This window comes from Danio rerio, chromosome 7, assembly GCF_052040795.2.
Source record: "Danio rerio strain M-AB ecotype USA chromosome 7, GRCz13ab, whole genome shotgun sequence".
Classification (NCBI taxonomy): Eukaryota; Metazoa; Chordata; class Actinopteri; order Cypriniformes; family Danionidae; genus Danio; species Danio rerio.
The window spans coordinates 53,029,604-53,052,675 of NC_141027.1; the positions used below are offsets into that span (position 1 = coordinate 53,029,604).

The 23,072-nt window shown below is 35.1% G+C and overlaps 2 protein-coding genes across 20 annotated transcripts in view; both read right to left on the reverse strand.

The window, feature by feature from the left end:
• The window catches only part of wdr93 (WD repeat domain 93), a 29,055-nt gene extending 24,473 nt beyond the window's left edge, over positions 1–4,582 (reverse strand). For 9 of the 16 annotated variants that reach the window (XR_015496269.1, XR_015496277.1, XR_015496274.1 and 6 more), the window contains exons 1-6: positions 4,525–4,582; positions 3,551–3,803; positions 2,400–2,601; positions 2,239–2,303; positions 2,079–2,157; positions 1,918–1,991 (exon numbers count right to left, since the gene is read on the reverse strand). Coding sequence is in view for 4 of the 16 variants with exons in the window: in XM_087261880.1 (XP_087118006.1) it covers positions 1,918–1,991; positions 2,079–2,157; positions 2,239–2,303; positions 2,400–2,601; positions 3,551–3,787 (657 nt within the window). In the remaining 12 variants the exon portion in view is untranslated. Of the gene's footprint in view, positions 1–1,917; positions 2,158–2,238; positions 2,304–2,399; positions 2,602–3,550; positions 3,804–4,524 lie in introns of all 16 variants that reach the window. The other 7 variants (XR_015496271.1, XR_015496272.1, XR_015496280.1 and 4 more) reach the window with 2 other exon arrangements.
• A 1,162-nt stretch (positions 4,583–5,744) lies between these two features.
• The window catches only part of myzap (myocardial zonula adherens protein), a 75,442-nt gene continuing 58,114 nt past the window's right edge, over positions 5,745–23,072 (reverse strand). For 2 of the 4 annotated variants that reach the window (XM_087261884.1, XM_087261886.1), the window contains 11 exons: positions 19,093–19,251; positions 18,871–18,963; positions 15,655–15,768; positions 15,268–15,420; positions 11,570–11,695; positions 10,601–10,729; positions 10,425–10,519; positions 9,338–9,443; positions 7,418–7,501; positions 6,997–7,103; positions 5,745–6,908 (listed from right to left, as the gene is read on the reverse strand). In XM_087261884.1, coding sequence (XP_087118010.1) covers positions 6,560–6,908; positions 6,997–7,103; positions 7,418–7,501; positions 9,338–9,443; positions 10,425–10,519; positions 10,601–10,729; positions 11,570–11,695; positions 15,268–15,420; positions 15,655–15,768; positions 18,871–18,963; positions 19,093–19,251 — 1,515 coding nt within the window. In that variant the 3' untranslated portion in view covers positions 5,745–6,559. Of the gene's footprint in view, positions 6,909–6,996; positions 7,104–7,417; positions 7,502–9,337; positions 9,444–10,424; positions 10,520–10,600; positions 10,730–11,569; positions 11,696–15,267; positions 15,421–15,654; positions 15,769–18,870; positions 18,964–19,092; positions 20,058–23,072 lie in introns of all 4 variants that reach the window. The other 2 variants (XM_087261887.1, XM_087261885.1) reach the window with 2 other exon arrangements.

Sequence of the window (23,072 nt, forward strand, 5' to 3'; positions counted from 1 at the left end):
CTTCACTTACACCACTGACAGATTATTCAGCCTGTTTTAAGGAAAACCCTGCTTAATTTTGACTCATTATTTCTGAAAATAAAACAAAATGTCTTGTCTAGAAAATGTTTAGTGATTTAAGAATTTTTTTGATATTTGGACTAGAAACAAGACAAAAACTCTAAGTAAAAGAAGACAGTCCTTTTTGCCATGGAACGTTTCAACATAATACAGCTATGAGTTATAAACTAGGCTGTCAAAGACTATAGAATACACAACACATGTCACTCGTATCTTTTTGAATGGGGAAAAGTGTAACTGTCAATATGGTGAATAAAGCCCACCTATTAGTACAGGAGCCAATCATCGATCACTATATGGTGTAAAAAGCCTGACTTCTAGTGAATAAAGCCCACCTATTAGTACTGGAGTCAATCATCAATCACTATATGGTGTAAAAAGCATGACTTCTAGTGAATAAAGCCCACCTATTAGTACTGGAGTCAATCATCAATCACTATAAACTGACAATAATGCAGTGTAGGGGCTTGGACCAGAGGTGAGTTTCTGCAGATTTTGTGTGATACGAACATTTAGAAATGAAACTAAAAGGACAGTTTTTGTTTAATTGTATTGGTGATTCCTAATATGCAATAATGGAAAGAGTACTGAAAAGTCATACTCCAGTAAAAGTACCATTACTTGGCAAAAAATGTATTGCGAGTAGAATAAAAGTATCTGTTGTAAATATTACTCAAAGTACGAGTACTTTTGAAGAGCTTTCAAAAGTACTCAAGAGTAGTGAGTATTATGCTGTTAAAAGCTGATGTGCTTAAATGTAATTTGAGTTTGTGTGTAAACGTAACGTTCTGTAGTACACCTAGTTATTGCTTAGCAGCTACACAACATCATAAGAGGTTAACATTAGGTTATTTAGGTTGTGATGACCAAAATTCAACGTTTAGCCAGCGTCTAAGGACAAAGTTATTTTGATGTCCATGTTTATGTCCATGTCAATGTTGCTATTTGGTTGATTTTAGGTTTTTAGAAGGTAACCAAAATCCAACGTCGACCCAACATCTTAAACAAACCTCATGTTGACATCAAATACGGACATTTATTCATCAGGTATGGCAACCAAAATCCAATGTCTGATAAATGTCAATAGTAGTAACGTCCACACAACGTCAAGCTTTAACATCATTAGACGTTGATATTTGGTTGGTTTTAGGTTGGACATTGACGTTGGCCTGACATCAAGTTCTGACGTCAACCTGATTTTCAGTTCCAAACAATATGCAACGTCCCCATGACATTGAGGTACAACGTCAATCTGACGTCATGTTAACGTCTTGTGCCTGCTGGCCAAGTTTAAGGCCATTTCAGTCATCATACAGTAAACATCTAAACATTCTGTGGGTCAATGTGTGTAAAGGTTTTGGACATCTTGGATGCTTTTAATGCTTACAAAGAGTTTGCTGCAATTATAAAGTGCACATGTCTTGAGGTTGGTTATTATGAGGCAATTTACCTTCTATGTGTGATTTGATTGAACAGGAATCACAGGACTGATTCTTCAAATCCCCATAGACAAGGAAAAATAAAGTAGTGACTGCAGGTTGAAGGAAAGTAGTGGAGTAAAAGTACAGATACAGCACTAAAAATGTTCTCAAGGGAAAGTAAAAGTGCACATTTTTAAAACTACTTAGTAAATTCCTAAGAAAAACTACTCAGTCACAATAATTTGAGTAGTTGTAATTAGTTACTTTACACCACTGCTAATATGAAATTCAACCATTATCTTGGCAAGCAATTTTGAAGAATTTGATGTTTCCCCATTTAGACAGAATGCCCAAGCATACTGCCCGAGAGGCGTTTTAAAGATGTGAAATGACTTGCCTTAAAGGGACTTTGGCTATACAAACTATAAACAGTTACCTGTTTGGCTTCAAGCTCTTTAAGCCACATCTCTTGTGGGAAGTGATAGAGATCCAGCCAAACCGATCCATGGGCTTCAAAGACAATATGTGACAATGGCATTAATGAATCAGTAATACTATTTTTAATATTGTATGTACATATTTTAATAGGAAATGTACACATCATAACTGCAGCTCCAAATGCCCCACTCCTAGATACTTCAAACTTTACACAGATGTTTCTTTGGTTTATATCATCCTGTAAGAAATATGACATTTGTTACAAAAAATCTCCAACAGAATACATAAAACAAGCTCTTAAACAATAGTATGAACTTACAGTTTCATTGATGACTTTTATTAAATAAGTATTCTCCTTGTGATGTAAAAAAACCTGCGCAATACCTAATAAGACAAAATGATACACTTGTATAATGAAATGCACAAAATAGGATGAGAGAGATCTTAATGTAAATTGTCAAAATATTTCAAGGAAATTACCCATGTCATCCACTGTCCCCAAGAGGTGTGTGACATTTCCAAGAGAGGCACAAGAGATGCTGGTGATCTCCACTCGTTTATCCTGCCATGTCTTCACACAAGTCAGACTGGATGTACTGATGACCGAAAGACCATGAGTGTGACCCAAAAACAGGTAAAGTCCATCATCAGAGCCAATCATACAGTTAGTTTGGCTTGGAAGCTGAGAAGTACAGTTGAACAAAAGAATTATTAGCCCCCCTAAATTATTACCCCCCCTGAATTATTAGCCCCCCTGTTTGTTTGTTTCCTCAATTACTGTTTAATGGAGAGTTAACAGAATAACACAATTTTAATAATCTCTAATAACTGATTTATTTTATCTTTGCCATGATGAGAGTAAAAAATATTTGACTAGATATTTTTCAAGACACTTCTACACATCTTAAGGTGACATTTAAAGGCTTAAGTAGGTTAATTAGGTTAACTAGGCAGGTTAGTTTAATTAGGTAAGTTATTGTATAATGATGGTTTGTTCTGTAAAATATCAAAAACAAATATAGCTAAAAGAGGCTAATAATTTTGACCTTAAATGAATTTTAAAAAATTTAAAACTGCTTTTATTGTAGCCAAAATAAAACAAGGCAAGGCAAGTTTATTTATACAGCACATTTCATACACAGTGGCAATTCAAAGTGTTTTACATAAACAAGAATAAAAGAGACAAGTGTAAGAAAATAAAAACAAATAATAAAAATAAAAATGATAAAAATAAGAATAAAAAATAGACAAAACAGATAAAAATGTGTTAAAATATGTTATAAGATAATGAAAAAGAAAAGAAAAACATAATAGTGTGATCTGTCGGACGCAGCACAGTGCTCATTCAGTAAAGGCACAGCTAAACAGATGTGTAAAACAAATAAGACTTTCTCCGGAAGAAAAAATATTATCAGACATACTGTGAAAAATTCCTTGCACTGTTAAACATCATTTGACAAATATTTAAAAAAGAAAAAACAATTCAAAGGAGGGCTAATAATTCTGACTTCAACTTTAAATAAATAGTAATAATGTTGATAATGCACCAAACACACATTTGCATAGGACTAAAAGGGTCTCATGATTTTACTGTACATTTAAAGTATAATATGTGAACTTGACAAACATACCTTGATTTCTGTAGTAGCATTCAGTACAGTAATTTGTCTCGCCACTTGTTCGTTCTTTTTGATTTTCTCCTGCTCTAATATAACTTTGCCAGTAAGGTTATTTAACAGCTTATCCGACTCTGTTAGATTATTATCATGCTGTTGCAGATCTGTGAAATAATTATCATCATCGTCTTCACAGCTGCTGTGGTCTGAAAGCTTTGGGATCTCCAAAACAGTTTTGACATTCACAGCCATTGTGTGTTGTTTTTTTCTGGAGGGGAAAAAGCAAAAATATTAAATTGATAATTCATCCATAAATGAAAATTCAGTCATCATTTACACATTACTCATTACTGTTTAGGAATGCTGATAACTAGACGGCTGATACTGTATACCCTTAGACCTGCATAACAATCTTCAGTTATCTTTGTTTCAGTTTAACAGAAGAAACGGATGCAGGTTTGGAACATGTGAGGTGTGAAAAAATGATGACAGAATGTTCACCTTTATGTGAACTATCTATTAAGACTGAAATATACAGTTAAATTAAATCTAAATATTGAATGTCAACTGTCGTATAAAACAGAGCTTAACCCATTTAAACAGTAGCAGTGATACCTTAAGAAATGTAAAAGAAAAAAGGTAACAGAACTTGTGTGTTTGATACAAGCTAACGTTAGCTACTAACACAATGTGCCAAAAGATTATAGCCTAGTAAACAAAAACACTATATCGTTACAGTATAAACAGTAAACGGTCTCAAAGTAATAAACCGAGGAACCACATCTCCACAGTTAACGTTACTTTTATTAATGCTTCAAAATAGATTCACAACACCAGGACAATACAGCAGCACGTAGCCTAAATTCTATTCTATATTTCCCACAAGTCTGATCTCTTGACCTCTAAAAAGAAAATAACGTAACAACTTTGAAACCTGTTTTTACTTAACAAAACAATGACGTGAATGCATAATAATTTCATTAACTCACCTTTGACGCGCTAGCCCGGAGCTGCTCGGATTGTTATGTTTCCATGGTAACCCTGAATGGTTTCTACGGGCGGTGCTTGTGCCAGTCAGTGATAAACACAGACCTAAATAGCTTAAATTAAAGCTAACAATAGCAGAATATTACAAGCCTTTGTTCCACTATTTTACATGAAAGAAATTCATTTTTAATGTCAATAATTATGACAAATAATTATTAATTAATGTGGTAATTTTTAGCTGTAGAAAAACAAGTCATGCCGCTGCAAACAGGAATGTTATTGTATAATTTTCATTTAATTATTACCTTTTATTATTATAAAATTATTTATGTAACAACTGTTATCAAACTTTTCCTTCCTCAAAAGATTCTTTATAGTGGATGTTCTTTAGGTGGCATTATAAAAACATTGGTGCATATTGTGGTGCTCTTTTTGTTTTCAGCTTCGCTCAGTAAAGTCTGTGACAAGACTGTATGTTTGTGTATTGCAAACCACGTTTGATAAATGCCTGGTTAAGGTACGGTTAAGTTAAGAACCGGTTTATGTGGGTCAAAGAAGTTGTAAACAGCAGTGAAATTGTGTGTATATGAGCCATTCCACCGAATGGGTGTCTTTTCTGTCCCCAGGACTTTGTATGCAAGAAAAGTAACTCAAACATACATGTTACTATTATGCAAAGTGTCCATACTGTTCAAACTGCAAATGTAATTTGTAACATTTAAAGGATTGATAAAAACTTCCTAAAACCTTTTTATCAAACTCTTACCATTGCCTCAAATACATTAATTAAAAAAGCATACATAATTCATTCATTCATTTTCCTAAGGCTTAGTCTCTTTATTCATCAGGTGTCGCCACAGCGCAATGAACCGCCAACTTATCCAGCGGATGTTTTTCACAACAGATGCCCTTTCATGCTGCAACCCAGTACTGGGAAAAAAACATATATAATACCTTAGATTGAAAGCACATTTTAGTCGTGCCCCCTAATTTTCCACTCAGTCCTGTTTCCCTAATTAATCCCCTATCTGAAAAGCTAGGGAATATCCATAAAATTGTTTATTAAACTGAAATATTCAGTTCAAGTAAAATGTAAATACTTGCATTTACACAATAAGTGCATGTAACCTAAGATTCATTTAAATGTTACAGAGTTGATGAAATTTTCACACATGAGGTGCCTCAGTAACAGAAAAAAAGGTAAAGAAAATCCACTGAAAAGTATTTTTGAACATTTTATTTATTGAACAATATACCCAGTTATGTCTAAATATAGTGCTCTGTGAGTGAAAAACATTTAATACCAAATATATTTTAGTGTTTTCTATTACCTGTAAAGACTCTTTGTACTTTATAAACCTTCAACTGCACTCATCATAAATCATGAATTTGGCAACTGAAGTGAGCCTTCAGAAAGTGCATTAACACATCAACGCCAGAGTCAATTTTCCTCTCTGCAGTTTTTACTTTATGTCTTGGTAATGTACTGTGATCCAGAACAATATGGATCCATAACCAATATTTTATAGAATAGCATTATGAATGTGTCATCAAATAATAATAATAAAAAAACAAAACAATAAAAAGGTAAATAAGCTGGAGGCTGCACATCAGCTGCTCTAGCAGGAAAAGTGCTGGACTGAAAATAAAAAAGGTCTACTAGAGCTTTGATCGCAGTTGATAAAATCAATCCTTTTGCTAAAAAATAAAACCTCATGTAAATAGCCCACCGAATATTATTATATAACAAAATAATATCTGGGTTATCCACTTTAGAAAACAATCTAGGCAAAAATGGGCTCAGAAAACGTAAATATAAATAGATAACAGTAAAATATAGAGGGCTTTCACGTAAAACCACTAGATTCTTTTTTGTAAACAAAGCAAAATAGAGTGCATCAGTATATACTACTAAAATAAGTTATTCACAGATCAGTAGGTTATTTACATTTGCTGTAGTGTTACACAAACAGTAACACAACACAAATACTTCATGTTCCATTAGCTTCTGCCACTGCCATTTCAGTAGACTTTCATTCATTCAATGTTCATCTTAGCGCTCATCTCCATCAGCCTCATAAAAGGAGTGTACACCTGCGACGGGCTGGTTCTCGCTCTGGGACTGATGCTAGAAGACACTTCTGAGGCCACTGGAGATTCAGATTCGCTGCCTTCATGCCTGGACTGACCGTGAAGTGTAGATGGAGGAGCAGTCTGTGTGGTACTGGTCATAGTTTCTTGTGTATGTACAACAGTGGACCGCAGCATCGTGCTGTACTGACCGGGAGTGTATTTAAGTAGACTATTGCTCAGTCTGCTAGAGGATCTTGGGGCTGATGAGACATGGTTGGGTTGGAATGGAGCAACATACGGCGGTTCTTCAGATCTGCGAACACAGAAAATTAATCCGTGTGAAGGAAGGGCCTCGAATAGGGTTTTTAATTTCAATGGCAAGGTGATCTTGTGCTCATTACCTAACAGGCAGATCACAGCCAACTCCAATGTCCCTGGTGGAAACTTTAATCTCAGACGCTTTCTGTATAGACATAAAATACTTCAACTTGTCTTCTAACTCATTATTCTAGGAAAGGAAGCAAAGCAAAGGACAGCGTCAGAACAGGGAAACTAGAAAGAGAATTCATGTCACAGATATATAAAGAAGACACTGAACAAGGACCAATTCAGATCAGATATATGGGAAATTTGAACGACAACCAAAGTCCAGCTGACAGAATAGCCATGGATTGTCGAATAAGTGCATTGAGTATGCTTATTCCAACCAATCTGAGCCTTTCTGGATTGGCGAAAGGCTAAAAGCTTGCAAAAAAGAAAATCAAAACAAAAGAAAAGAAAAAAAAAAGTCACGTCCTGCTACATTGAGAATGTTGGACTTACCTCACACTCGACAATGGCAATCCTGTCCAGCAGCTCAGTGATGAACATATCCTTCTGTGCAACTTTGGCTCTCAATGATTCAACCTGCAGAATTGTTGTTTTGAAATTAAACCAATAAATTACAAACGTATCATGAATGAAAAGCTAATCTAAATGCCCTTGTAATGTTATTCAAAAATTGTACATGATTTTATTTTTTAAATATTCTCATATTATATATTTGGCCATTTGTTCTCTCTAAACCAGCACAGTGTTGATAGTGTCAATTGAACTATGTCAATTCTGATAAGGAAACACTTAAACTAGTTCAACTCAAACTTCAATGTCAAGTATTCAAGGGTTTAGCAGGTTTTTCATTGATTTCAGATAATAGTAAACAATCACATGTTTTTATCGAGCATATGCTTTAAACATTCAGTCACTGGACACTTTATTAGGTACACCTGAATATTAGTGGGTTGGACTAGCTTTTGCCTTCAAAACTGCCCTAATCCTTCGTGGAATAGATTCAACAAGGTACTGGAAATATTTTTCAGAGATTTTGGTCCATATTGACATGAAAGCATCACACAGTTGCTGTACATTTGTCAGTTTTACATCCATGATGCGAATCTCCCGTTCCACCACATCCCAAAGGTGCCCTATTGGATTGAGTACTGGTGACTGTGGAGGCCATTTGAGGACAGTGAACTCATAGTCATGTTAAAAAAAAAAAAACAGTCTGAGATGATTTACACTTTATGAAATGGCGCATTATGCTGCTGGAAGTAGTCATCAGAAGATGGGTGCACTGTGGTCATAAAGGGATGGACATGGTCAGCAACAATACTCAGGTAGGCTGTAGCATTGACACAATGCTCAATTGGTACTAATGGACCCAAAGTGTGCCAAGAAAATATCCCCCACACCATTACACCATCACCACCAGCGCAAACTGTTGATACAAGGCAGGATGGATCCATGCTTTTATTTTGTTGATGACAAATTCTGACCCTACCATCTGAATGTGGCAGCAGGAATTGAGACTCATCAGACCAGGCTAGTTCTATGTTCTAGGCATCTTCTATTGTCCAATTTTGGTGAGCCTGTGTGAATTGTTGCCTCAGTTTTCTGTTCTTAGCTGACAGGAGTGGCACCCAGTATGGTCTTCTGCTGCTGTAGCCCATCTGCCTCAAGGTTGGCCGTGTTGTGTGTTCAGAGATGCTCTTCTGCAGACCTCGGTTGTAACGAGTGCTTATTTGAGTTACTGTTGCCTTTCTCTTAGCTGGAACGCCTCTGGCATCAACAAGGGATTTGTGCCCACAGAACTGCCACTCACTGGATATTTTCTTTTTTTCAGACCATTCTCTGTAAACCCTAGAGATGGTTGTGCATGAAAATCACAGTAGATCAACAGTTTCTGAAATACTTAGACCAGTCCGTCCGGCACCAACAACCATGCCATATTCAAAGTCACTTAAAGCACCTTTCTTTTGACCATGTCTACATGCCTAAATGCATTGAGTTGCAGCCATTTAATTGGCTGATTAGAAATTTGCTTTAACGAGCAGTTGGACAGGTGTACCTGATAAAGCCAGTGAGTGTATATGCAACATATATTTTAAAATATTGCAAAAATGGCTGTGTACACAAATTGTATATTTGTGAAATCCAAATATAAACATGAATGTTTATACATAATTAGCATATTTCCCATGCAAATTTGTTCAGAATCTACTTAGATCAATTATGGAAGTGAAAATTTATTTGCTAGTGAATTTGTTGTTTCTTGAAAATACATTAGTTGTTGTGCATCTTTAAAACTTTTGCACAGACCCTTCGTGTTTATAAACAGCTATATTATACCCTGCATGAAAGGTAACATTTAAAAAGCACAATAGCGGCACTTTTACATCTCAAACAGTTTCTTTAAATCAGCACCTCTTCTATCATGGCCTTGACCTTCCTCTGCTGTGAGAACACCATGTCGTTGAGGTGCTTTATTCTCTCTCTCAGCTCTGCTGCTTCTCCTTTTAGCTGCTCGGACCTGGGATGAAACATGCTACTTATAAGCAATGTAGCATGTAATAAAGCTCTAAATCCATAATACCATCAGAATTATTGGGAGATTTTTTTAGATGACTGTAAAATGAAGAAAGTATAATAATATTTGCAGAGATTCTTTAATTAACTGTTATTAACAGTAGCTAAAACAAAACCTTTAATGAAACACATTTTCACATCGAATCTTTAAACTGACAACATAAGGACAGTATTTTTTAAAGATATTAAAATATTCAGGAAACACCATACAAAACAACTTTATTTATTAACATCAGTTATTAGGAATGAACAATATTTAGCATTAGATTCAACATTTACTATCATTAATTAAAATTTTGTACTGAATATATTTTCATCGGCTAATGTAGTATGAATGAATTTGCTAACAATTTTTTGGCCATTGGACCTTGGATCACAAAACCAGTACCATTAAACAGTATATTTTTGGCAATGGCTAAAAATACTTTTTATGGGTCAAAATTATAAACGTTTATGCCATAAATAATTAGGATATTAAGTAAAGGTCATGTTCTATGAAAATAATTTGTAAATTCCTAAATGTAAATATACATTCGTCTTCTTTTTGGCTTAGTCCCTTTATAAATCTGGGGTTGCCATAGCAGAATGAACCGCCAACTTATCCAGCATATGTTTTACACAGTGGATGCCCTTTCAGCTGCAACCCATCACTGGGAAACACCCATACACACTTATTCACACACATAGACTATGGCCAATTTAACATACCCAATTCACCTTTACCACATGTACCATAGCTACTGAATTTTTTTTTGTGAAAAACATAGCTTCTTTATTAAATAAAAAAAGATGTTGTGAAACATTGTTAAACAAAAAAATCTTATATAAAGATATATAGACTGTCTACTAAAACTATCCTGAATAAGACATAATCAATATTTTTAGGTGGAAAATATTTTCAGAACATAAATTAGATGTTACTTACTGTTTGGCCGCAGCTTTGTCTGCATGGTCTGTTTCATCCAAACCACGCAAGCGTTGCTCACAATCACAAAGCTTTTTTATCAGGTCTCCCTTCTCCTGTTATAAAAATGAAATGATGCATAAAATGTTTCCTTCAGGTGTAAAAAGTATAAGGCTGAACTATCTGATCATATTTACCTGAGCCATACAGTTCAGCAGCCTCTCCACTTCTGCAATTCTTTGGTCTCTTTCAGCAATCTTTGCCTCAGCAATCTGAGCATTTTTCTCGGCCTCCTCGAGCCTTTTCATATAGTCGTCAAGCTGTGCCTGTAGACAGGACAAACAGGTTTACACTCAAAACTACAATCATTCTTGTCTGCTCCTATTGACCAGTCAGTTCCCACACTGTAAAAAATATCTGTAAATTGACTGTTTTCTGTATTTTTCATGTATTTTTTTTCACTTTATGTTTTTGAATAGCATTATGCAACTTTGATCTTTTCTCCAAAAGCTCTTGATGTTGAAAAGTTTGTAAAAATGACTTTTTTTGACATTTCCTTTGTTTGAACTGATATATTGTTAGGGATGGTGTTGTAATTTATAATGCAAAAACCTGGTAATAAGCTGCCAGTACATTTTGTGTTATTTTACAGACTTAATTCTCTATATATTATTTCTTAAACAATACCTTGACTCAAACTAATAAAATGCCAATAAAAGTAATTTGATTTATCAACATCAAAAGTGGAAAGAGCAGAAATAAAACTCCCATAATGCAATGTATGACCGTAAATGAACAGAAAACCTTCAAATCATAAAATATGGACACAACAGATTCTACTCCGAAATATTTTTATCTGAAATATTCCCTACTACCACTAGGTGGCAACCTAATCTAAAACAGTAAAAGAAGTGGACTTTACCCCTCTCTTACCCTGGAGAATACCTACAGATGTTTCCTGTTAAAAGATTGCAATCTACCAGCTCTGCTTCAGATTTGTAACACAAAAGTATTTTTTACAATGTATCTGTAAAGTAACAACCTTTAAAAGTCACATAAACTACAATATACTGTAGGTGCTAATGAAAGTGTCAACTGAGCATACAGTGTGTTTCTGTGTGAAGATTGTGAGAGCGTGTGTTAGTTTGGTTATACAGTATATATACCTGCAGAGCCTCAATCTCCTCTCTATACTTCCTCTGCTGTTCCTGCAGCTGTTCCTCATATTCCCTCTGCAGCTTTGCACTCAACTCCTTCAGTGCTTGTGTGTTCGCCTCCTGAGAAGTCTCCACCTACACACATAACGCTGTTTAGTTTTCAAAAAGCAACAGTATTAACATTTAGGAATCGTCCTGGTTTCCATTGAAGTACAATTCATCTTGAATCAATTTAAATCATGCTGAAGAACATGATCATCAAAAGGTACAAACACAGCACATGTCATGTCAATTTCACTTCACAACGAGTTTCTTTTTTTAACATTCGTTTGTATGATAAATACTTTTAATACTAAAATTAGCCAAAATTAAATTAAAAATTAAAAATACAAAGTCAGATTTTAATCTTGTATTTTTAAATGCTATTTCATTTATATGGATCTTAGCTAACATAAGCTAACAATGAACAGATATATTTGTTCACTAATGTTAAAAAAGACTTTAAGCAATACATTTAATACAGCTCTTATTAATATTAGTTTATATTAGTTTTGCCTAAATTGTAAAGCTTGTTAGTACAGCAGGTCTTACATCTCAACAATCCTGATCTATTTTTTTTTTCTAAAAAAAACCAAATAACGCGTTATTGGGTGTTCATCCCATGGCAGGTCTGATAATCATTGAATTACAGCTGTAAGTGTAAGTTTTTATTAAAAATAAATAAAAAAATAAATAAAAACAGTAAGCATTTTATGTTCCATTGACCCAACCATGTTACCATTGAAGTATCATACTTCTTGGATCAAAATGCTGAAGTACATGATCATCAAGAGGTACAAACACTGCAGATGGGCATTCAGAAAACTGTACTTTTTTTTTCTTTTGTCATTGTTTTACTCGGATTATTATTCAGATTTGTCACTAAAACGTGTAATACATAACATTTACATTAAAGTCAGAATTTTGAACCCCACTACATTCATTTAGGTTTTCAGTCACATACTGTACAGGATCATAGTGCTGTAATATATGTCAAATACTTGTAACAAAAAAATCTGTCACTGTATATAAGAAACAACTATAAGAACAACCCACTTTTAAATTATGTTTGAAACAACAACAAACACTGTTCACTGATTTAACCATTTGTTGTTAATAATTCCACTTTAAAATAAGTTTCCTTTTTGTTTTAACATTAATATTATTTGGTATAAATAAAATGCTTCTAACACTAATGTTCTTTCATTCATTCATTTTCTTTTTGGCTTGGTCCCTTTATTAATTTGGAGTCGCCACAGCGGAATGAACCGCCAAATATTCCAGCATATGTTTTACACAGCAGATACCCTTCCAGCCCAACACTGGTAAACATCCATACACACACTTTTTTTACACACATACAAGACGGCCAATTTAGCTTATTCAATTCACCTAGAGCACATGTCTTTGGACTGTAAGGGAAACCAGAGCACCTGGAGGAAACCCACACCAACACGGGGAGAACATGCAAACTCCACACAGAAATGCCAACTGACCCATTCGGCTCTCGGTTTCCCCAGTTTCCTCCCACCGTCCAAAAACATGCAGCTTAAGTTAATTGACTAAGCCAAATCAGCACCATAGACATGTTTTTTAGCTACTACAGCAGGGGAGTTCTCGAGTTCTACCTGAGCTCAAACTCCCCTCTTGCCTTGCAAACGAGAGGGAGCCCCAGGCTCAAGGATCTTATGAGCTTAAGGCTCTCTCTTGGGACAGCAAGTCAAACAAGCTTTATTATCAATCATCAGCTAAGTTTGAACTCTTGAAATTCAACATTAAAAACACAATATCTTTTTTTCTTTAATGTTTTAGTTTACTTTGTCATTTTGCATTCCATTTGATAGATGCACTCCTTTATAATTGAATGTATTTATTAGTAATTTAATTTAATTTTATTTGTTTTAACTACGGTGAACCAGTGGCGCAGTAGGTAGTGGTGTCGCCTCACAGCAAGAAGGTCGCTGGGTCAAGCCTCGCCTCAGTTGGCGTTTCTGTGTGGAGTCTGCATGTTCTCCCTGCATTCGAGTGGGTTTCCTCTGGGTGTTCCGGTTTCCCCCACAGTCCAAAGACTTGCGGTACAGGTGAATTGGGTAGGCTAAATTGTCCGTAGTGTATGAGTGTGTGTGTGAATGTGTGTGTATGTTTCCCAGAGATGGGTTATGGCTGGAAGGGCATCCGCTGCGTAAAAAAACATGCTGAATAAGTTGGCGGTTCATTCCGGTGTGGCGACCCCGGATTAATAAAGGGACTAACCCGACAAGAAAATGAACGAATGAATGTTTTAACTGCTATTATCGCATGCTGTTTAATTGTACATATTTACTTTCAACATTGACAAAGTATCTGAATTGATTCAGATTGTGATTGTTGATTGACTGTATTCAGCTGTTTGTAAGAAACATTTCTGTACAAATTTCTGTACACTTTTATTAGTGTACTGTACACTTGTTTCAATTTTCCTCATTCCCTTATTTTATTTTTTTATTTTATTTTCCCTTTTATTTTTTTTACTGTGTAATGATATGTAACAATTTATGTTGTAATAGTAAAATTTTGTTATAGTTAAAACATAACCAATACAATATCTGTTTTAATAAGGCATTTTTAAATGTAAATTAATTTATGGAACTTAGCTGAACAGTTTTCACTAATGCTATAAAATATTGAGCATTACATTGAGCATTACATTTATTACAGCTCTTATTCATCCATTAAATATGTCTTAAATCCTAACAATCTAACATACAGTTGAAGTCAGAATTATTAGCCCTCCTGTTTGTCCCCCCCGCCCAATTTCTGTTGAACGAAGAGAAGATTTATTCAACACATTTCTAAACATAATAGTTTTAATAACTCATTTCTAATAACTGATTTAATTTTATCTTTGCAATGATGACGGTAAATATTATTTGACTAGATATTTTCCAAGACACTTTCATACAGCTTAAAGTGATATTTAAAGGCTTAACTATGTTATAGTGTAATTAGGCAAGTTCTTGTGAAGTGATGGTTTGTTCTGTAGACTAAAAAATTTTGCTTAAAGATTCTGATAATTTTGACCTTAAAATGGTGTTTAAAAAATTAATAATTCTTTTATTCTAGATGAAGTAAAACAAATAAGACTTTCTTCAGAAGATGAAATATTATCAGACATACTGTAAAAGGTCCTTGCTCTGTTAAACATCATTCATTCATTAAATTTCTTGTCGGGTTAGTCCCTTTATTAATCCGGGGTTGCCACAGCGGAATAAACCGCCAACTTATCCAACAAGTTTTTACGCAGCGGATGCCCTTCCAGCCGCAACCCATCTCTGGGAAACATCCACACAAACATTCACACAAACACTCATACACTATGGACAATTTAGCCTACCCAATTCACCTGTACCGCATGTCTTTGGACTGTGGGGGAAACCAGAGCACCCGGAGGAAATCCACGCGAAGGCAGGGAGAAAATGTGTTAAACATCATTAGGGAAATATTTAAAAAAGAAAACAAATTCCAAAGGGGGTCTAATAATTCTGACTTTAACTGTATAATGTTTGTGTCGTACTGATTTTGTTGTGATGTCCCAAAAAGCCAAATTACACAGTAGTATGGTGTTCATCTGACGAGATGGTAATATTAAAGAATGATAGCTGTAAGTGTGTGCTTGCATGATTGAGCACCTGGTGTTTGAGTGTGCGGTTTTCAGCCTGTGCTGCTGCTAGCTGTCTCTCTGTTTCCTTCAGTTTCTCCTCTGTTTTCTCCATTGCGCTGCGCAGAGTTTTCATCTCATCCCTGTTCCCCACGCGGTTATTACAGCTTTCCAGCAACGATTTCTGAAACAGCCATGAACAACAACAGCAGCACCTGAGCATTATAGCATAAGGATGAACAGAAAGCTAGTTTTCCCACAGCATTCATTTACGTTGGCAGCAGAGATTCATTAGTACAGAACATTCTTTTCTCTGTTGAACAGTCTAAGGTGGTTGATGACAACAGACAAACATCAAGAGCTCTCTCCGTACAGAAGGTGCCTTTATCAGGTGGCAGTGACCGTATTGATCGTGTACCTGTAGATCAATGTTTGCTGATATGAGGGAGTTGTTCATCTGGTCAAAGCTCTCCATAGCTGCCCTTCTCGTCTTCACCTCTGACTCTAGATAACGCTTATGAGAGTTGGCTGCCTGGGAAAAACACAATCAGAAATACTGTCACGTTGAGAACTCAGTGTTTCAATTAAGGGCAAGTCTTAGTGGTAGATCATATTCTTGAGTATTATTACACAGCTCTCTGCAATACTAATTAGCTAGTTGTGACATCTGATTAACTGAATTAAAAAAAGTCTCCTGAATCACCTGCAGATTAGTTCTGTCACCTATAACTGCCATCATTTTAAGGGTGGAATACAATACACAAAACAGATTTTTAAAACACTTTTTTGCAGAGTTTTTAATTGTTCATAGAAGAAAACCTGGGTATCATATACTACATGGCTGGGTGATCACAGACTGGACCACTAAAACAAATATACATTGTTAAATCCAGTGTTGGAGTTAAGTAATAATACTTTTCTAAGTAACGAGTAAAGTAATGCATTACTTTTAAATAGTAAGTAATAATATTTGACTTACTTTTAAAAAAATGTAATGTGAGTTACTTAGTAGTTTAGTTAATTCACTTTTTAAAAAATTGCAGAATTAAAAATGAACATATGTTAAATCCCACACACAATGAGTGATTGCAAAAACAGACAGAAATGAAGACGGTAGAGCCTTACATTTCTGCAATGTAATATTTTCGGTATTTTGAACACATGGAAAAAAAAGGAAAAGAGGGAAAGTCAGGAAGTTCTCCGAAAATATTATTATCCTACATGATTTTTTTAAATGTGTTTTTTTAATGTAAATAAAAGTTATACAGTGCATTATTGATTGCAGAGCACCTGTATTTAAAAAAAAGAAGAAGAATAAAATCTGCAAGTTCTGAAAGACATAAGCCTCAGCCAGCCAGTAATGCAAAAGTAACTCAAAAGGAAAATAACCCATTACTTGTACCATAAAAAGTAACTAAGTAATGCAACTACTTACTTTTTTGGGGAGTAGCTCAATATTGTAATGCACTACTTTCTAAAGTACATTACTTTCTTCCCCAACACTGGTTAGGAGGTGCATAACAAACAACAAACAACTTTTAAACTGGACAAAAATGGCAAAATAAATGTATTTTTTAATGTATTTTATATAGTTTCTGACAGGGCAGTTCTAATTTTAAAATATATGTTTTTCTATCTAAAAATTAGATCTTGTATAAAAGATGCACTGAAAAAAAAAACAAGTGTTAGCAGTTGCACATGGGTCTCTCGATTGTCCCTAGTTTAAATCTCAAGATGAATCTCAGAATTCTACTGTTGCTGTTGGAAAGCATTCAAATATGCAGAAGAGTGCCAGGAAACTAAAACAGATGCTTGACGACTAAAAAATGTAAAGAACCTAAAGAATTTCTCAGAAGAACAGTGGACTCTTTTGAGCTGGTCAGGAAAGACAAAGACAAGGTGAAAACTAATGCTTAAAAAGACAATACTTCTATTCACTGCACTAAAAGCTGGGGCTGGATCTTGATGCTCACATTTTTTACCTCATCTTGATATGTGGCATGTAAACTTGGACTTTGCGGAAATGTTTTAAATGTATATATTTTATCTTTTGACTATATGTAAACATACAGTATGTTTTGTGAATTAACTTATTCAGGACAGTATACTTAATGTCACACCATGCCATTTTAGTGATCCCTGTTATTTTTTTTAAATAATTACAATTTTGCTCACACTTTATTTTAAGATGTAACTCTTGCTAATAATTAACCATTAACAATGACTTGTGACTCAATAAATCCTAATTTGTTGCTTATTAAGAGTTATTAAGGTAGTTAGGATTTGGTTATGAAGTATGGATTATAGATGTAGAAGAAAATAATCATGCAGAATATGTGTTTTATAAGTACTAATAAACAGCCAATAACTTAATAATAGGCAGACAATAACCACTAGTCTTAATTTGTTTTTATTTAGCCTATGTTAATGCCAACTGTATTTAGGCTCAGGCATGTAAAAAAATTGAGTAAAAGATTTTTTTTTTAACAAGCATCAGTTCTAATCATAATTATCAACATTTATAATTTTTCTTAATTTTAACCCTTCAAATGCTGGTTTGTTTACAAAATTTTCTATATACTACATGCTAAGCAAATAATATTTACTTTGTTACAGTCTTGGATAAGTCAATAATAAACAACACTATTCATTTTGAGGTATTCAAAAAAGTAATCATGTACTGACAAAAAAAAAAGTCCATCTCCAAAAACAATTTAGTTATGATGTTTTTGGTTATTAGATCATCGAGGAACCTTTTTTTTTGGATGTACAAGGGTTAAACTAAGGTATTACCAATCATGTATAACAGACTTTACAGACCAAAGTAAAAAATATCATAAGGGACTGAACAGTAATTTGACTGTATTATTGTTTGCCTTATTGGTAGGTCAATTGTTTATTTCAAATTTCTTTTATTAGGTTTTCTACATGGAATATCAATTACAATATTCATTTTATAATTATCCTACTGTTAACACTACCCCAAATAAACACTTCTCTTCCTCAACAGCCTATAACTTCCCATTGAAAAAAAACTAAATAAACATAATTAATAAGTAAAAGGGAAAAAAAAAAGAAAGAATAATATATAAACTATGATAAAAAATAAAAATGAATAATAAATATGTATTCATATATTATTGCTCAGTTTAAAAATCAAGAGAGTTAGCTATCAGATAATCTAAAAAGGGAAGCGACAACTTGTCAAATGTCTTTAAAGAACCAGTAAATCATAGTCAATTTTTTTCCAATTTAATGCAAATAAACACTTCTTTCATCCATGCAATCAAAAGAGGGTGGAGAGACATTTTTCCACTTTAAAGGATGACACGTCTTGCAGGCAAAGTAGTATTAAAAGCCTTTCGGACTATTACTGAAAGTATTGGTCAATTGTTTTGTATATATTTTTTTCACTTATATGTTTCTACTACTACTGCTATACTTTTAATATAATTACTACTATAATATAATTACTACATCATTGTAACAACATATGTATGTATTAATGAGGATAATGTACACGTAGCGGGTCTTTCATGCAGAATAAACTCCAACAGTATGAATACAGCGATTATTTACTAATATTTGTTCAATATTCTTTCCATAGCCACTTGTCATGCTGTGTTTTGCTTACCTTTAAGTCTTGAGTTAATTTTTGCATTGATTGTTGCATCCCTCCAAACTGGCCATACATCCGTTCTCTGACTTTCTCCAAAGAGTCACGTACCTTTGAGAAAAGGAGGAAACTTCTAAGAAAGATATATACATTTACAAAATGTGCATTCCGGTAGAGAAACCACTATCCAGTTGTCTTACAGTTAAATATAGGTACCAATAGACAATTTATTAAGCTTACCTCTCGGATGTACCTCATCTCGTCCCTCAGCTGATTGACAGACCACTCTCGTGCCATCACTTCCTGTTGTTGGTTGGTGCCTGAGCTCTGCACCACACCATAGACTCTGGGCCCATGCTGAGCGGACTGTTCCCTGCCAATGCCATTGGTCACAATGTGCTGGGGGAACAGGACAACAAGGCTCACATTTCAGCTAGTGGATGTGTTTAAATGGAGACAGTGTCACTGTTGTGTTTAGGTGCATGAAGACCAATGCCACTGCTGTGTATCTAAGTGTGTGTCTGCTTATTGGAGCATCCTGATTGATTCATAAGAGTGAGGTGTGGGTCTGGTATTTTAAGCCTTGCTGCTGAGTGTTCACAATGAGAGGTCGGGATGCAGAGAGTCAGAATAGTCCTCATGGTGTCAAATTTCTGCATGACAGTCCAAAAGAGTAAAGAAAAGTATTTTTAAAGGAACACTCCACTTTTTTTGGAAATAGGCTCTGTTAACTTAGATTCAATCAGCTGGGTTTTACCATTTTTTTATGAATTCAGTCAATCTCTGGCAGAAGCACTTTTACGTTAGCTTAGCTTAAGGGGCATCCATTTTACCCCTTTTTCAAGATTTAAGAGAAGCAGGGTCCAGAATGTGTCTGTAAAGTTTGAGCTCAAATCACCCATCAGATTATTCATTATAGCTTTTTAGAATATGGATTTTTTTTTTCTCTGAACAGTGTAGCTGTTTTTGTTGCTTGTGCATTTAATGCTAGTTCTCCCCGCCCACCGTTCCCACATGCCTGTTAGAGTGTGCCTCAATCTGCACCTCGGCTGGGTCAGATTAACAGCATAGTAACAGGTATGAAGGAAGCAGGTCTCACGTAGCGTTTGTAAGAAATACTACAGTAAGAACTTTCCCAATGATTATTTTATGTATTTGCTGTTGAGCTATCTCAAGCCTTTCTGCAATGATGAGTCACACACAATCTCATTACAAAGTTCACACACACACACACAGACACACAAACACACACAGTGCGCACTTTTAACTTTGCACTGTTCTTACATGGCAAATATGACAGGATACACATTAATATCCACTGCTGTCTTGATACTTAACATGTTAATATAAAAAATAAACCTGATTTAGCGTCCCAAACTGGGATTGAAGAGTCTTCTTTTATAATTGTCCTGACATGCAGCTGTGCTGATAAAGAGGGTAAAATAGCTGTAACTCCTTACAAACATGCACTGTTGTAAAAATGTTTTAAACTTGTAAAGCTTATTCTTGATCACATTTGATGAAGATTGATGATCACAGAGAGCGCTGAACAGATCTTTTAATCTGAGTTGCTTTTCGCATGTCCTATCTTGTTGATAAGATTATAGGTGTTACTATGGAGAAATGTTAATACGGGGGTATCAATCAATTCAGTGGGCGGGGAAACTGCACTCCATCATCACGTTGTGGTGGGCCACAAAATGGGAGGGATTTGGATCCTGTTTTGGACACACTATACACACAGTTGTCCAAACAGCGTACAAAATATAATTTTCATCATAGGTGCCTTTTAATCAATGAATCGGATTACACCTATTTTCAGGTGTTGTGTAATATCATTTGTTATATAATATCAGTTTTTGTTTTCCCAGATCCACCAGAAGTTGCTTGACATACTTAAACCCAAGTACAATGCCTTTTGTGGTGAGCTATTGAGCAAACCAGTCACAAAGGAAAAGCCTTCGTACGAAGGTAAGTAGACAGCGGTACAGCCCCATAGCATTCATTTTATACACAAACATACTGTAGTTGACCACGACAATGTGGTTCGAGTCCGGTGAAGAACAGTTCCAGAAAGTGAGTAAAACAGAAACCAAAAAATAAAACTAACAAGTAAATAACAGGGTGAGAGTGTGGTAAAATCTGAAAACGTGGTAATAATCAGGAAAGGGCTTTTCCTTTTCTAGATTGCTTTTTAAAACTGTTGATTGGGTTTAGGGAAGTGGGTGGGCGGGTCAATCTGTGCTTTCGAAAACACTATTGGTTGGGTTTAGGTGGGTGGGTTAGTCGATCAGCCAGCCAGTCATTCAGTCAGTCAGTCGACAGCTGCCTCTGGTGGATTTACATGAAAAGAACAGACGTGGATGGCACTCGTGAAATAAATTTGAGATCTCAACAAAAGGACACATTGGCCTCTGGTCGATTCACAAAAACAAAAACTGCAAAAATGTAGCTCCTGGGACAAATTTGGTGCTCTAGACCTGAACTACAACTTCACTGGAAATATGGAAAATAATTTAAAACTTGTAATGCTGAAAAAGGTGTTAACATTATTTAGTGAAAGTAGAGAGGAATCATGTCTTTCATTCCAGTGTCAAGAGGAATGTGAGGTGAAAATGCTGTCATTTTAAAACGCCTGGAGCAACTGCAGGTGAGAAGTTCTTGCTCAAGGGCACAGTGCTGGAGATCAATGGGCTCTGATTCTGATTCTGCTACTGATTTAGTGAAAACAGTCATACTTCATCTTTTGAATACCTTGAGAAAGCTCTTTTGTATTATATTTATTTAGTGAACAACAATTTTACTGTGCAAATAAAGCCCTTGAGCACTTTTGTGCAGATATAATTCAGCTGATGCTTGGTCTGCAAACAATAACACACACTGAACTCAAATATTTTTGAGAACCTAGCACCTGTGTTTTACACTCCTTAGCCACCACAGATAAAACACTCAGATAATATTACCTGATGGCATACAGGCTTTTAAAAACATATGTAGACTATTATGTTTGAAGGCACAGGGTTATATAATGAATACAGTGGAAAAACACTGTTGCTGTGCCTGAAACCACTCACTCGTTCACTCATTCACTAATCCCTAAATAGTGCAGTGCAGCTGAATGCATGTTATCAGCAAAGCGTGAATGAAATGAGTGAGCAAATTTTGATGCTGATGTAAGTGGCATAGCAGAGAGCACTCTGTCAAAGACAAAACCCTTCTGTAATTGATCCTATTTGGCCTTATGAATTATGTGTCACTGATCATTTAATATGTTGATTGTTTTATTTAAGAAAAAAAAAAACAAAGCATTTGACTCAGGTTTCATTAGATTATTGACATTACAAAAAAGTTAAGTTATTGCTTTTGTCAAGAATCCTTCATTCATTCATTATCCTTTGGCTTAGTCCCTTATTTATCAGGGGTTGCCACAGCAGAATGAACCACCAACTATTCCCACATATGCTTTACACAGCGGATGTCCTTCCAGCCACAACCCAGTACTGGGAAACACCCATGCACTCTCACATTCAAACACACATTTATACACTACGGCCAATTCACCTACCGCATGTCTGGACTTTGGGGGAAACCTATGCGAACACAGGCAGAACATGCAAACTCAATGCCAAGTTGTTCAGCTGGGACTCAAACATTCTTGCTGTGAGGTGAGAGTGCCAACCACTGAGCCACCATGCAGCGCATCCTTCTTTATTTCTAATTCTTGCCAAAAGCAATAATTTAAAACAGCCTAATGATAAGTGGAGCAAACCATTACAAACACAGCGGAAGATTAATGAATGACAACTACGTTAATTCTATTCATATAAAATAAATCAATTGACCAAAAGTTGACCTTTGAGGATCATCTGGCATGAAATGTAATTGTTTTGCTGTTTGATGAGTTTTCTTTTTTTTTTTTTACACTATTGCCAGCATTGGATTTTGGGAAACAACACTTCAACAAGTGTACATTTCATCTTGAAATCAGAGTGGACTAATGGATTAAAGTAGTGAATTCTAGGGTATAATGTTTCTTTTTATTCAAAATAGTGTGTAGTGCACTATAGTAAACTGAGCAGTTTCAAGCACAGCTTTTGGCATTTAAAAGTTTGTGGTTGGTATGATTGGAGAATGTCTTTAAAATAATAATTTTGTGTGCTCACCAAGACTGCATTTATTTGATCATAAATGCAATACAATCTAAACAAATTTGGCTAATA